Raw genomic sequence first — 14,710 nt, 5'->3', positions numbered from 1 at the left:
AATTGTAATGGTAAAACCCCTTAGACCAGAAGCATTCACTTAAGCTTTATTTGTGCTGTGATTTACAACTCTGATTTCTTCCTGTTGTGAGAGACTGATAGAGCCTCATTGCTCCTCTTATTTAAGGTACAGTATGTTTCCCTACTAAAATAAATATAATATAGCAAGGTAATTGCCACTGCTGGTGAATGGTTCCTTCAGCGTACTTGGCATTTAGCCTGGCTCCAACTGCAAATCCTCTACTCCCTGGCACCACTTAACAATAAAAGTTGAATAGACAGTCTCATGTGACCTGCCAACATTCCATCATTTCAGGCAAACAATACTCTTCTTAAAACAAATGCCAACACAGCCACAGTGCCCCAAGTAGGTAAGTTGTTCAACCACCCGAACCAACAGAAAACACTGTCACTGATGGCCATGTAGCACTAGTAGACATTTGATTGTCAGCACTTCACTTGAGTCTATCTTGAACTCTGCAAATGATGAAATACACGCATTTCAACTTGTTGCAGCTATTCATACATCAGCCATGCATCATTTACATCAGCTTCAGTCTTTTCTTCTTTGATGCATCGCTATGGTGTATTACATTCTTTTATGGGGCACCATTTCCACTATTACAGCCCTCTGCAGTTAACAAAAATATGCACAATGCCACCCCTGTGTTTGCGACACATACATAACATAAAACAAATACAGGGAACCCGCTCATCAAAACATTGCTCTACAGCACCACTAGTGCTCAAAAACTCCACAGGGTCTCTTTAACTAACAGCTTGCTAGTTGGTCAGTCTACAGTTCTGATAATTAACAACATCATATCAACACGTGAGGTGACATTGCTAACCACTGGGCCATTCCCACCATAAAAAGAAACAAACATACCATTAGGCCTGTCACGATAACTACTTTTGTTGGATGATATATATTGTCCAAGCAACAATTGTGATAAACAATATTATTGTTATTTTAAGGGCATTTGTGTCACATTCAATCACATTCATTTGCATAAAGCATAGGGGTTGTGTCAGTTGCAGCAAGAGAGAGATAGAGAAATCTTTAGCCAAATAATCACAAACTCACTACAGAGACATTGAATATTTGAAGTAAAAAAGTTTTTAAAAAATCTACAAAAGGGAGGGAGAAGATCAAACTAACTATTTATATATTTGTAAGCTATAGGAACACTCGAAGAGAGAAAGAGTGAGAGAGAAGCTCGAACCTGCCTGCCCCACATGCCGCACCTACTGACTGTCTGCACACGGCGCAAGAGAAGAGGGAGAGACGACACCCTGGCGCTGTTGGCAGGAGAGCCGAGCACTGCGCATACTCTGAGCAGCATGCATGGGAATGAATTATATAATAATATAATATATGAAAATATTTCTCACCTTTTCCCTGATGGTCTGAATAGGTCGCTATATTCGTCGCTAGTCGCTTTTTAGAAATAAAGTCAATAACAGGATCTGAAAAGTCGCTAAATCTAGCGAGAAAGTCGCCAGGTGGGTAACACTGTGAGTGTGGAGAGAGAAGCTGCCTGAGCCCGGCCCATGGTAAAACTCTACACAGAGAAGAAGACGAGAAGACAGAAGCAGTACGACCAGAAATGAGAAAAAACAGTTAAGTACGGCGCCCCAAGTCTTATAATGGTAAGGAAAACTCTGCTCTTTATTCTGGCATCATGTTGTCATCAAATGTTGGTGACATTCTTATGTAGACAAACACGCATGTAAACACAACGGGCAATATTGAGGTCAGCAAAAATGATTGAGGTCATGTCTATATATCGTACAATAAGTCGATAACACAACTATCACGACAGGCCTACATACCACTATATATACACACAACTAAAACCATTTATTTGGATTAATTTGTCATATTATTAGCAATCATGACCAAAGAAGACTAGCACGGGACTAATACACAGCCTTTATTTAAATAACCCATAGCTAAAATGTCAAGATGAAACATGTAAGAAAAAGCATGTTTCTTTCCTCTTCTCAGAAGGTTCTCTCCACCTTATCTTTTTTTCCCCTTTTCTTTGCCTTTTGTCCTGAGTCAAGGCCACACCAGCTGACAGAATGACATGTCTGGGGCATTGTGAGAAAATGTCCTTCAAAAAGGCACCATATGAAAATACAAGACTTGTGTGACATTTTCCAGTGGTGACCATTACTTGAAAAACACACATGGCACTGTGTACGCTGTATACTTACTGTATACTTAAATAACTGCAGTGTTGTACAGAGCTCCATGAACTAATGTGTATACAAAAGAAATTAATATAGCCACAGCCTGAGGATACCACTTGCAAAGTACAAATTGTTTATAATCATCATAGTAAACTGTAAACTGTATTTCTTCTGTGTTTGTACATGATCACGCAGCAAATAATTACTGCTGCAAAGTGTATCTCTCATTCTCAAATGTATTCCCCATGCTAACAAAACCCAACCCACAGATACTCCAACTTGCAGTTAACTGCTCCCATTTTTCAATTTCAGTCATCACCACCTGAGAACCAAGCTATCATTACAGTAGACCGCCACTCATTTTCTCAGGGGACGTTTGTGTGTGATGATAGCAGGCAAGGCTCTCAGGTACAAATCAATTTTAGCCTCCGTCCTTTCTCTCAGAGGCCAGGGTATATTTTTGGGGCACTTACCAAAGTCTGACATGTTTGATTCTTTTTCTTCACCTCTGCCTCAAGTGTTTCACACTCCTTCCTTCTGGTGCTGATCTCAGTCTCCTGGGGAGAAAAAAAAAGCAGAGGACAGCTGCTGTGGTTTGTCAGGAACAGAAGCTTCCTCAGAGAACTCTGTTATGCTCACAATGACAATGCTAACATGTTGATGTTTAGCAAATATACTGTTACCATGTTCAGCATCTTAGTTAAGTGTGTTAGCATGCTAACATTTGCTAATTAGGACTAAACACAATTAAGTACATAAGTACAGCTGAGGCTGATGGGAATGTCCATAGTCTTGCAGGTATTTATTTAATAACCAAAGTATCAGACAAATCACAATTTGGCACAGCTAGCGTGGCTAAAAACTTTTTTCATAGCAGATATGTCTACTTGTCATAGCAGGAAAAGCACAGGTGTTACTAATGACACTAGTGACGGTCCTGTTCCATGTAAGGGCCCCTGTAAAGCTATGCTAGTTGGGCAGCATGCACAACAGCAGAGCCCTGGAACTGAAACTCCTAATTGGAACGCAGAAATGATTAATGTTATTAAAGGTTCCCTGTGGAGTTTCTGACCTCTAGTAGCGCTTTGGAGCAATTTTTTATGAGTGGGTCCCCGTTTTGTTTGTCACATGCACAAAGACGCGTGTTTGACATTGTACACGGTTCTGCCACTCGTTTCACGGTATTCCGATGATCTGCAGGTGGCTGTAATGCACCAATAAACACAACAATGAGCCAGCAAAGGCAAGGAAGAAGGAGATTGCAAGCCAGTAAACATGGATGAAAACAATGCAGGATTGAAAATAACTAAAAAAATCAGCTTTGCAAATGTTTTTTGAGGAAGGAAATGCATGCAACACTTGTTGGACCTCAAGGATACACACAATTTTGGTGAGTAACACTGAATGTAAACATAATGTTTGTTTGTTTACTAGAAAACTCCACAGGGCACCTTTGACTACACCTGTGTTCTGCTGTAACATGTCAAAAGGTTTACGGAAACTCAGTATGTTTTAATACAGTAGGTTTGGACATGCAGAGTATACTATTGCATTTTCTATCATTAGTCATAATGTGAGGCTCTACCAGTACCTAGCTGACACCTAATGTTCTTTTTTAAAGGTTTTTATAATGCCTGTTATGTTTCCATCGTCGTTCAAGGTGACAACTCAATCCGATGTAGTGATGAATAATGTGATGAAACTTACAACTTTAACAAGCCTTGGCTTCCCCGTTTTTCACATATTGTAAGTTGTTGAGTCTATTGACTGTTTTTACAGCAGAGGTTTTTACTTGTGCCTAGCTGACACTTAATATTTCCTCCAGAGGTTTCTGAATGCCTGTTATGTTTCCATCAAACAGCCGTTTAACTGAGCTGACAGCTGAATGCTGTGTTAGCTGGAATTACAATGAAAAGAAGTTCAGCTTTCTTCACAATGTGTGATTAGAGCCAAAACATGACTAAAGTCTGCCACAATTTTCACGGAGGATGACTTGTTTAGTCTATCATTGTTGTTCAGAGAACTCATCATCACTGGCTTCTCAGTAGGGGCAGACAGCTAGAAATGGGATATCCCCATCAAAGCTGCCTGTGTGTTCTGCCCTGCTCTGGAGGTGCCACATCTTTTTGTGACTCCACTCTAATCAGGAGGTTAACACTTTCTGACAGGCTTGGATGCATTTAGTAGTGAAGGGTATGCCCATGTAAACAGAGAATACACACCTTCTTTATGGGCATTCTTTAATGCATAGACAACTATTGCACTGCTCTTACAGTACAAAATACATGAGTATTGTGTTACATCACCAACCAGATCCTCTGTTTATCAGCAGACTGAGCTCTCTTTCAGTGTACGAGGAACGTCCTTGCTATGGATGGGAGTGAAAATGCAGCTGGATGTTCCAAGATTAGCGTATAGAATTAAACAGGATTTTATCTGTGTCAGTGTGTGTTACCAGTCCACACACACACTCTGGTGGCATGGTACCACGTGTCTCTGACCTGCAAGACTATAATAAGCACCAGCGGAGCCACCAGAAGCCCACAGCACAATACGTGCTACATGTGGGAATGCATGAATGTGCACTTCATCACAGATATGCTCACAACTTGATTTGACTTTGAATATATATTGGAATCCATTCAAATGGAAGACATTTTTGCTCTGCTACATTAGCTGGTTCCCCTCTTGACCCGCGAGTGCCGACAATATTTAATAAGACAGTGAGCAAAAGGTCAGAGAATAAGATGAGCGGAAGGAGGAGAAACAAGCTTTGACCCTTTCAAGATCTGTAACCTTGTGGCGTTTCACCACAGGCAAGTGACACTTGGTATGATTAAATCTTTGACCCCTAATCTGTTGTAGCTGGTCAACTAGTGCTCCTGCTCAACTGTATGTATGTGTTAGTATATTCTATTCTTTCAAGGACTACAACCCTCACATGGACAGAAAGATGTGGACAATAAATGTCCTCTGAAGTGAGGATTTTATGATTAAATACCCACTCAGAATCAGCTTTATTGGCAAATTCATTGTATGTGTACACATACAATGAATTTGACTCAGTTTTTTTCATTGCTCTCAGTGTACATACACAGAAATAGACATAACAGCTAAGAATAAGGACAACAAAGGTGAGCAAATAAAGATAAAAGAATAGACAGGACTATTATATACACACACGTGAAAAAATAGGTGTATATATAAATATATATATATAAAAAGCACCAATGACCAACAACAAAATTAAAATGTCTATATATAATGTCTTTATTTTTGTTAAGATGAAGAGTTAAGATAAAGTTATAGTTGTGGTTAGGATTTAGAATTAAAATTATGTTTTACTTCTTAGACAAACTTTTTACAAAACTGTTTGACCAAAAGCTGCAAAAGAGAGAATTCCAGCTTCCAGTTTGTGGTCAGTATCTCTACTAAAAAGTGGGAAAACACTGTTGTTTCAGATAAATAAAACAAATACTGTCACATTCATATTTAGATGATCTGTTTACTTATTCAGCTGGGAGTGATATTAGGCGGTGTATGTTACTGTAGTTTCCATGGAATTTCTAACACCTAAAACTCCACGGTTCTTGCTCATTATACAGGCAACAGAAGCATGTGCAAAGATGAATGAAATGTTAAAAATTCTGGAAAGAGTCAAAAAGATTGGACATGTTCGAAAAAGTCTACATATGCACAATATATACTACCATGTTGACTCTAAATTATTTCCTTTGAGAGAATCACACAGGGCCTCCACAGACAGCTCCCATGTGGGCTGGTATCTAATGTGTACAGTTTTCAGAACCACGCGGATACAACACACACACATACACACGCACACACAAACACACAGCTCTTAGGCTTGCTGAGGCACATTTGTTTGGAGCACATTTGCCAATGTTCAATTAAAAATCCCTCTGATAAAAGATTCAAATGGCTGCCATTGTGAGTAATGAGCTTCTGTATAAGTGAAGAGGCGTTTACTGCACAGCAGATGAAGACAGATGAGAAAGACCATCCCCTTAGGATGGATCTAGCATTCGTGCCTCAGTGGCACTAATGCAAATGCATGCACAAGAAAGGTGCATCCACAGCAATCTATACCACCTCCACGTCTATTATGTACTATATACAGCAGGAATTTCACATTCTGTTTTATGAACATGAAAATCAATATCTTGACAACTTTTTTTCAGGTTTGTGCGTGGTGCAAGGTCTCCAAAAAGGTTATGGTTTGCTTTAAGGTCATAGCAAAATGTAGAATGATCAAGGGCAAAAGTACTGTAGGATAATGTATCTATCTATTAGAAGTTGTGAACACTGTCAAAAGATTTGATGATTAATCAATGAGCCAATTGACAGAAAATTAAATCAACCACAATTCTCTTCAAAATTCTAAATATTCTCAGTTTCCAGCTTCTAAGATATGAGGATTTTTCTCTGTTTAATACCATTGTTAACTGAATATTTTGGGGTTTCAGACTTTGGCTGGACAAAATGAAGGTGTGAAAGAAATCACTGACAGTAATGAAAATAATCATTGCAATCCTACACTCACCCATCTAACTTTCACCAGTTCACTCTTCCATTTACTTTTTCTATTATCTATGAATTCGTGCTAGATACATGGCTCTAGGGTGGCAATATTGGTATGTTGGTTGGTCCACCACTTTGGTCACTTTGAAATTTTGTACAGACAGTCATAGCCCCCAGAGGATGAATCCTACTACAGACAATCATGGTCCCCAGAGGATGAATGCTACTGACTTTGAATTATTTCTCAATTTCTCAGCATCTACAGGATGGATTGCCACAAAACTCTGTTCAGTATTCAGGGTTCCCAGACAATGAATCCTAATGACTTTGATCCCCTGCCTTTTCCTCTAGCACCACCATGAGTGGTTTATGACCAACACCTGCAAAACTAATGACACAACATCAGCCATACCTTGTATTTTGTGATAATACATTCGCTACATGGCAGCCATTTGAGCATTTAGATCAAAGCACCGCATGCCTAAGTACAGCCTCACAAAGTCGCAAACACGGCTGTAGACTCTTGGTCTTGTTAGTATTTATCTGTCTGTCACTGAATAATCACAGTATGTTTGCCACTACCCTTGTACACAAACTTGCTACCTTGCTATCTTGACAAAGAAACAACATATAGCCGATATACTACCAATGTGTACCTCTACATAAGTGGCTATTTGCTACAAGGGTTGCTTTTATACACTTGTGTTTTTCTTTTTACAAATAAACTCACAAAACACACCTAAAAACCTGGCTTGAATACTAATTATAATTTACTATACCAGCACTAAACCAAGCTATAAAGGTTAGCGAATGTTGTGCAAAAGAAAACAAGAACTGAAAACTAGCCAAGCCTCAGCTGTGAGCCCTGAACACAGCAGTCTTGGTGTTCAGCACCATGGAGAGTTCCCATGGGACAACACAACAGTAGCATGTGGTATACTATGTACGGTTTACTTCAACTATTTTTGTTGCAGCTGACTCTCCACTGTGAGTTCAATGTACAGCAACATCTTGATGAAATTAGGTTCACATACTACAGTATTATTTCTGCAATGACTAATTAACACAGAAGGCTTTCCCCATCCTATTCTCAGTGTTCGGTTTTCTGATCTTTTGTAATTGGGAAAGCTCAGTGTATAATCTCTGGCGAGCAGAGATAACCTCATTACTTTCTCTCTCACTCTTTCTTTCATCCCTTGTGTTGAATATGCATGATACGTAATGATGGGTAATAATCCTGCCTATGGCTGAGCAAAAACACTGCAAATGTTTTCTACATTCTATGCAAACAGCACATATCTAATGGACATATCAAATATAGACAGACATGCACAGGACAGGAGTAAGACTTGCTCCAGGATGAGGCAGCCTCAGTTCTTCTTGCAAAATCTTTTAGGTTAACTTCACATGTAATTATGACACTGAATGCTAATCCTTCAAGAAATATCCAGGCACACATTGTGCCACAACTCAGCTGAGCTACATTATAATAAAACTGATCGCCACCCTAAAAAAAGCACTTGACTTTTTACTGGGAGTAGTTATGCTCAAAAACAAACAGTAACATCACCTCTAACTGTGGCACATAGTATAGCTTTACAGCTAATTTGTTGCCTCTCAAAATGTCAGTGGTGCTCCCCGAGATATATATATATTGTCCCGAGACATTTTTTTTCTTGTTATTATGTGTTTGTTTCTTTTCTCCAGCCATGCTGCAGCCAAAGGAAAGACCATTAAGGAGGCTGGAGGAAAGACTACCAGTGTTGTCAGGGTCTTTAAGAGAGGACTCCCCTCTGTTACTCAACACCCAAGCACCAGTTCCACTTAGCATCATGTAGTATATGACTATACTGCACATACTGCTGGCCTAGACACACAGTAATCTAGTCCAGCACAGCAAGCACTTGTGATTTCAAATCATTTGAAATGGCAGAGTAAGTTACATAACCCCTACAGCTTAAGTCTGTGCGCGCAGGCACAGATGCTTGCGCTCCACTAATACTGTACTCGGCTGCCGCCTGCAAGTGTGTATCTGTGTGCATGTTTGTGTGTATGCACAGCAACATGCAGACTGACTGCTGAATCACAGATTTACAGGAAAAACAAGTGTAATTCCCAGAGGTCAACACGTACATTCCTTCTCACACACACACAAACACACCCCAAAAGAAATGCACTAAGGAGCAGAGAGGAAAGGGTAAAGAGTAATAGTGAATGGTCGTATGATCGTGAGAGAGATACGTAAAGGCAGCAAGGCCTAGATATGAATGCAAATTAAAAAGAAGGGAGAATGGGCAAAATGAAAAATGGGATGGAGGCAGGATTTACCGTCTAAGCTCCTCAGCTCTGCAGTATTTTGTCCCGGGTATAAGACCTCAGCGAGGCGTCCTCTATCAGGCATATTAAACAACATGCAGCAGTGGCAAAAGGAGTAGCCTAGTCTGGATTCCACTTCCTCTCCTTCTTTCTCTCTCCTTTTTCTTTCACACTCTATCTCCCCAACCAGGATACACAAGCATTGGCGTGCTGCAGAATCAGAAATGAAGCTGCCACTATCACCGGGGTCTGACCTCTCTGAGCCACCGAACGCTACACTACCTGCCTGCTGATGTCTTATGAGTCTAACACACTACTACTGAAGAGCACAAAGGGAGGAGAAGGAGAGAAGAAGGGGGAATACTGTAGGCAAGGCACGGGAGAAGAGAATTAAATGATAATGAATGAAAAAAAAGAACAACAACCGACAGAAAACCAGAAAGAGGAACTACTCTGCTACTATCACAGGCCTCTATAATAAAAGGAGTGATGAAAGGAGAATGGAGGAGTAGAACAAAAAAGATCAACTAGGATCTATAATAAAATTTAAGGTTTTTGGAAGAGGGGGCTAATTTGAAAGAGCAGGCTCAGTGTGTATGAGAGGCTCCAGAGAGAGGACTGTAAATCTGATAATCCCACAGCATGAACACAAAGATGTCAGATGAGACTTTTACCTTAATGGAACCTAAACAATGACTCATGCAGCCACAACAGACTCAGGAGATAAAGGAGGGTACTGTGCAGTACTGTGATATCTATTCATTTCCCTATGACAATGCTGGATTCAATAATGCACTGTTATATGGAGAAACTACTGTATGATATGGAGAAACTACTGAATGATCAGAGAATAAACAGGTTTTATTTTCGTGTTTTGGCAGCTGAAACCATTTCGCTGACTAAAGGTCCACAGAGAACATCTGATGATTACTGCTGCAACCAAGCAAATGCTGGCTTGGTTGCTGTAGCCCACTCAGACACAGGGGCTTACTCATCCCTAGCTGGATTTGCTGGCCAAGCTTCTGCAGACTGTCTTTCAGTTCACATGGTAACCTTTATCTCTCATGGCAGCACAGTAACACACCTTGTAACAAGGATTATTCTTGTAAACACGTATCACTTCAGCAGCTTTTATTGTGACTGCGTCTAGAGAAAACTCATCTGACCAAAACATCAACCACACAGTACATAATTGTAGGTGATATGCATGTGGTTATAAGTTATTTTATTTATATAGACTGTAAACTTTGGGGATTGACTCCCTGCACCACAAAAATGAAGTGGTGTGTTGTTAATCCTGTGTTATTCCTTTTCATTGGAGATTGCAGTACACAGTGCTTGCACAGACAATAGTGCAGAGATCTATAGAGCATCAGTGATTCACAGCTGGATTAGTCACAAAGATACACACACAAGCTGAATACTCTAAACTCGGAACAAAACATGCCAGCAGGGCATCCACACATCTATATTTCAGTCTCTCTAGGAATTTTTGATCAAGGGAAGAATTATTGCAAATTCAACCAATCCCCTAAATAATATAAGAGCTTGCAAGTTTTTCCAATCCTCTTAATATTTCTGCAAAAACTGGTCAAAATGGATGGATTTTTTTCCTCCAATCACAGCCATTTTACAGCCAACATTATTATTATTATTATTATCTATTCCTCAACCAATGTAATGAGCCCGAGTCAAATGAAACCAAATTCTTTCTCAGATAGAGCTCACTCCCAGACTTCCAGGCTGGGTATCACTCCCAAACAAGCGCTACCAAAAACATACCTTTTTCTCCTTGCAATTTCTTTCGAACAAAAAAGCTGCAGATTGCCTCCCAATTTTTCTGAACAGTCCCTGCAAAATCCATCACTTTTAGCCAGATTCACAGTAAGTGCTGTGAGATCCTGTTGGGACTAATATTTCAAAATATAAACAACCCAGCAAACATTTTATAGAAATGAATGCTGTGGTGGCCAAAATAATATCTAAGCCCCTATTTCACAAAAAGATGGTAGATAACTACAGAACTGGACTCACATTAGGTTTTCAGTGTTGCTGAATGGTCAAAATATTTACTGTAATATTGCTGTCAGAAGATGACAGAATTACTTAAAATAAATACGTATAACTAAAATAATGCTAAAAACCATTACAAGAGATGTGTAGCATTACTTGTTTGGAGGAGCATCCAGATGGCCAGTGTGTAAACACACAACACTGAGACCAGAGTTTAACGGCTGGCTCAGTCTCATTAGCGTGGACAGTAGCTGTGCAGGTAGATGAGCTACTGAGATGATGGACTGTTCTATGAGCCAACCGGACAGAGTGTTCAACCCTCAGGAGGCAGTGTCAACATTGGAAACTGAGCAGGGGAGCAAACAGGAGAACAAATGAAGCATGAATCAAGTCGCACTAATACGATGCAACTGTACACACAGGAAATCAAGGTACTTGTGGGGCACAGCTAGCACATTAGCAACAGTAGAGGCCTCTGTTTATTCTTTTTAGCAGCCTGTTGGCCACAGATACAGGCACAGAGAGCACAACTGGGCATTAACAGACTGTAATTAGGTGATTCAAATGACAAAATTACTTAAAATCTTATCTTGAGCATCTGTAAATGTGAACCTCTTACTCTCATCTGTAAGCATGAAAACAATGGTCCTTCCTTCCCATTGTCTGTAAAGCTAATAATAATTTGATTTGCTGTCAGTTAAAATGTCTAAGAAACAAAAAAAGCTTTTAGTATCTACACACTGTTGTCAGAGGTAACATTCACTATATACTATATTCAAAATTTCAAATCTGTGAAAAAAATAATATTACTCCAAAGTTAAAAGTACAGTCCTCTATAATATATTTGGGTTGTATTTTGCAATCATTATCCAAAAGGTTAATGGCTAGTGAAATTTGATTAGGTCAGACTAAATAACCACAAAGTTGATCTGGCCACATGGATTTTGTAATGTTGCCCTGCAGGTATTTAAAGTCAAATTTCCTGCTGTCTAATTAGATATGTAGTATAAATTACACAATATTTCATTATAAAAGATACACAGCATTTAATATACATTACTGGACAAAATTGCCAGATTATAAGCTCAACCAGACATAGAAAACAGCCATGTCTTGGTAAAAAAAAAAGTAAAAGGAGCAGCCATCTTTCCTTTCATGCTGTCACGACTGCCAGAATCACTCACTCCCTGTCTACGGAGAGTTGTGCTCTCACATCTGCGCCCCTCTTAGTCAGAAGCCAACAGAGAAAGAGAATCTCACAAACCTGCCATGATCAAATTAATTCACATCGAACCAGGCTGCCTGTTGTCTGCACACTTGGGCCCCAACCAGATAAGCTGATTATAACACAAAATATTACATGCTGTCCTATTTGTTCTGATCCAGTGTTATCCTGATGTCCCTGGTAATGCCAAATCACTGACCTATGAAATGTCAAGGTAGACTAAGATGGATAATTACGAGGTATATACAGTGATCCTTATGATCCAAACTGGTGCAGCCTTTGGCACACAGGACTGTTTATCATTAGCTGGAACAATTATGTCGAATAATTTCATCTACACCTGTAATTTAGAAAATTATTGAGGAGTCACAGAAGCACAGGGACTCCCTCTTCCACCCACTGGATTATCACCTGTGCTCTACTGTATCAGACAGTCATAACACCTCTGTGTTGATGCTGTTGTGATTTTGTGATTCACAGCATTAGCACAGCAGACTTTGATATACAGTCTGCACTAACCCGCACACGCTCTGATGGTACATCCCCTTTCTTTGCCTCAGCTCAATTCAGCTGAATGTAATGATAAACTCTGAGCAAATGCTAATTCTACACTGGCTGCAGCTAATTTAACCATCTTCCTGCCCCACACAGTGAGAGCTCAGGCTGTTATAGGCGAAGGGGCCGTCACCAGCTGAGTTAGCTTGTCTCCCGCTTTGATCCTGAGCCAGAGTCACAGACATATGCTGCTCCATCCTGCAGGGAGGAGTTGTACTGGATGCAGGGAACAGCTCTCCATTGCCTTTCCATTCATTAACTACATTTCAACAGCTGGTGACCAATTATTTTGCTATCCAGATTGCGAAACCAATATAATGAGTACACCTTAACTTTTATATCCTTAGTCAAAGGGGAACAAACTTAATGTTGGCAAAATATAGTTTGTACAATGCTGATGTAAACAGTCAAGAGCTGGCATGCATATTTTGATACTGGATTGTTTCCATTTAATTCAGGCAGAGACTAAGCAGATCCTTGTTTTTTCTAACCTGAATCTCAGCACCAGGCTTAAACATCCCTCCTTCGGCCCAGTCTTCAATGCTTGCCAAGAGCTGCTGTCAGCCTGGCCCCACAGGGGTGTCCATTATTGGGTCTTTAACGCCAGAGAAAGAGGAAAATGGAGAGGAAAGTCATACGTGGCATGGTGTAGAGGATCATCTGCTTGTAAACGTGCAAGTTAGAAAGGGTGCCTGTCTGTGAATTGATTATTATGAGGTGTCAGACTTGGCTTTTGGCCTCAGCAAACCAGACAGACTGTGATGTGAGGAGTTTTCACATTAGGGCGTGAGTGAAGAGATCCTCTGTCCAGTAATGGGAGACAGGTGGTGCCCAGGGGGAGATAAAGAGTGAGGCTCTCACCCCACAGGAGTCTGGCACAATCGCAGCAGAAAAAGATGCCTTTGCCTCCCATCTGGGGGACTCTCTAACCATCACTGCCAATTTACAGGACACTCAATTACTGGTCATTACCTGAGCGAGGACTTGCTGCCTACAGCGTCCAAGTGCCAAATCATACAAGCGGTCAGATGGAGAAACTAAATAATGCCAGCAATACAGACAAATTTGATTCAGCTCTATTATTATCGTAATGTTTGCAATACAATCTGTAGGGAAGGCATAGGAAAACAGAACAGGCAAAGAGGTAAATAGAAAGACAAAAGACAACAAATAGATCAGACAGATGAAGTAACAGTGCCAGAGCTTACACATGTGTGTATATGTGTGTGTGTGTGTGGGGGGGGGCATTTGCACATGAAGTTGCGTCATTGTGCCATCAAGGACATTTTAAAGAATTAAATAAATAATTGAATAGCAATAGTATATTTGTATTGTCTAAACAAGACTTAGGGCCCTATCTTACACCTGGCGCAAAGCGGCACACAGCGCAACGCAAGTGTCATTGCTAGTTTCTGACCGACGCAGTTGTCATTTTCACATCCAGCGCCCACATTGTGTAAGTAGCAAATGTACTTGCACCCATCTGTGCGCCCATGGGGGTGTTGGTCTTAAAATGAAGTGTGGTCAGGCGCATTGTTATCTTGAGGCAGCAGAAAGCGATTGCACCATTGACCAACAAAAACCTGGTCTAAAGTCAATGGTGCAGTATTTTCCTGCTATTTAAAGGGCACATTATTCAGATAGTAAGACACGCCTGCATATGCTTGTATCTAATCGTTATTAACAACAATTTACAAAAATTTGAGGATGTTTCACACAACAGCAGACAGCAAACTTGAACACCAACACATTGTATGTCAAAGAAGCCACAGCAGCTGCATAGTCAACAACACGGAACTAATGCATGAGAACTGCAAGGAGATGAAGAGGGAGAGACAGCGCCTGGTGGCTTTTAAAGGGAATG

The 14,710-nt window shown here is 40.3% G+C and overlaps 1 protein-coding gene across 34 annotated transcripts in view; it reads right to left on the bottom strand.

Moving 5' to 3' along the window:
• rimbp2b (RIMS binding protein 2b) overlaps positions 1–14,710 on the bottom strand; it is an 84,267-nt gene that overhangs the window by 38,985 nt on the left and 30,572 nt on the right. For 30 of the 34 annotated variants that reach the window (XR_006378054.1, XR_006378057.1, XR_006378058.1 and 27 more), the window contains one exon: positions 2,672–2,755. The exons of the other annotated variants lie outside the window; for them this stretch is intronic. Coding sequence is in view for 26 of the 30 variants with exons in the window: in XM_044196496.1 (XP_044052431.1) it covers positions 2,672–2,755 (84 nt within the window). In the remaining 4 variants the exon portion in view is untranslated. The remainder of the gene's footprint in view (positions 1–2,671; positions 2,756–14,710) is intronic. 34 annotated transcript variants of the gene reach the window in all.

This window comes from Siniperca chuatsi, linkage group LG5, assembly GCF_020085105.1.
Source record: "Siniperca chuatsi isolate FFG_IHB_CAS linkage group LG5, ASM2008510v1, whole genome shotgun sequence".
Lineage (NCBI taxonomy): Eukaryota > Metazoa > Chordata > Actinopteri > Centrarchiformes > Sinipercidae > Siniperca > Siniperca chuatsi.
This window is presented reverse-complemented; position numbering and strand designations above follow the sequence as displayed.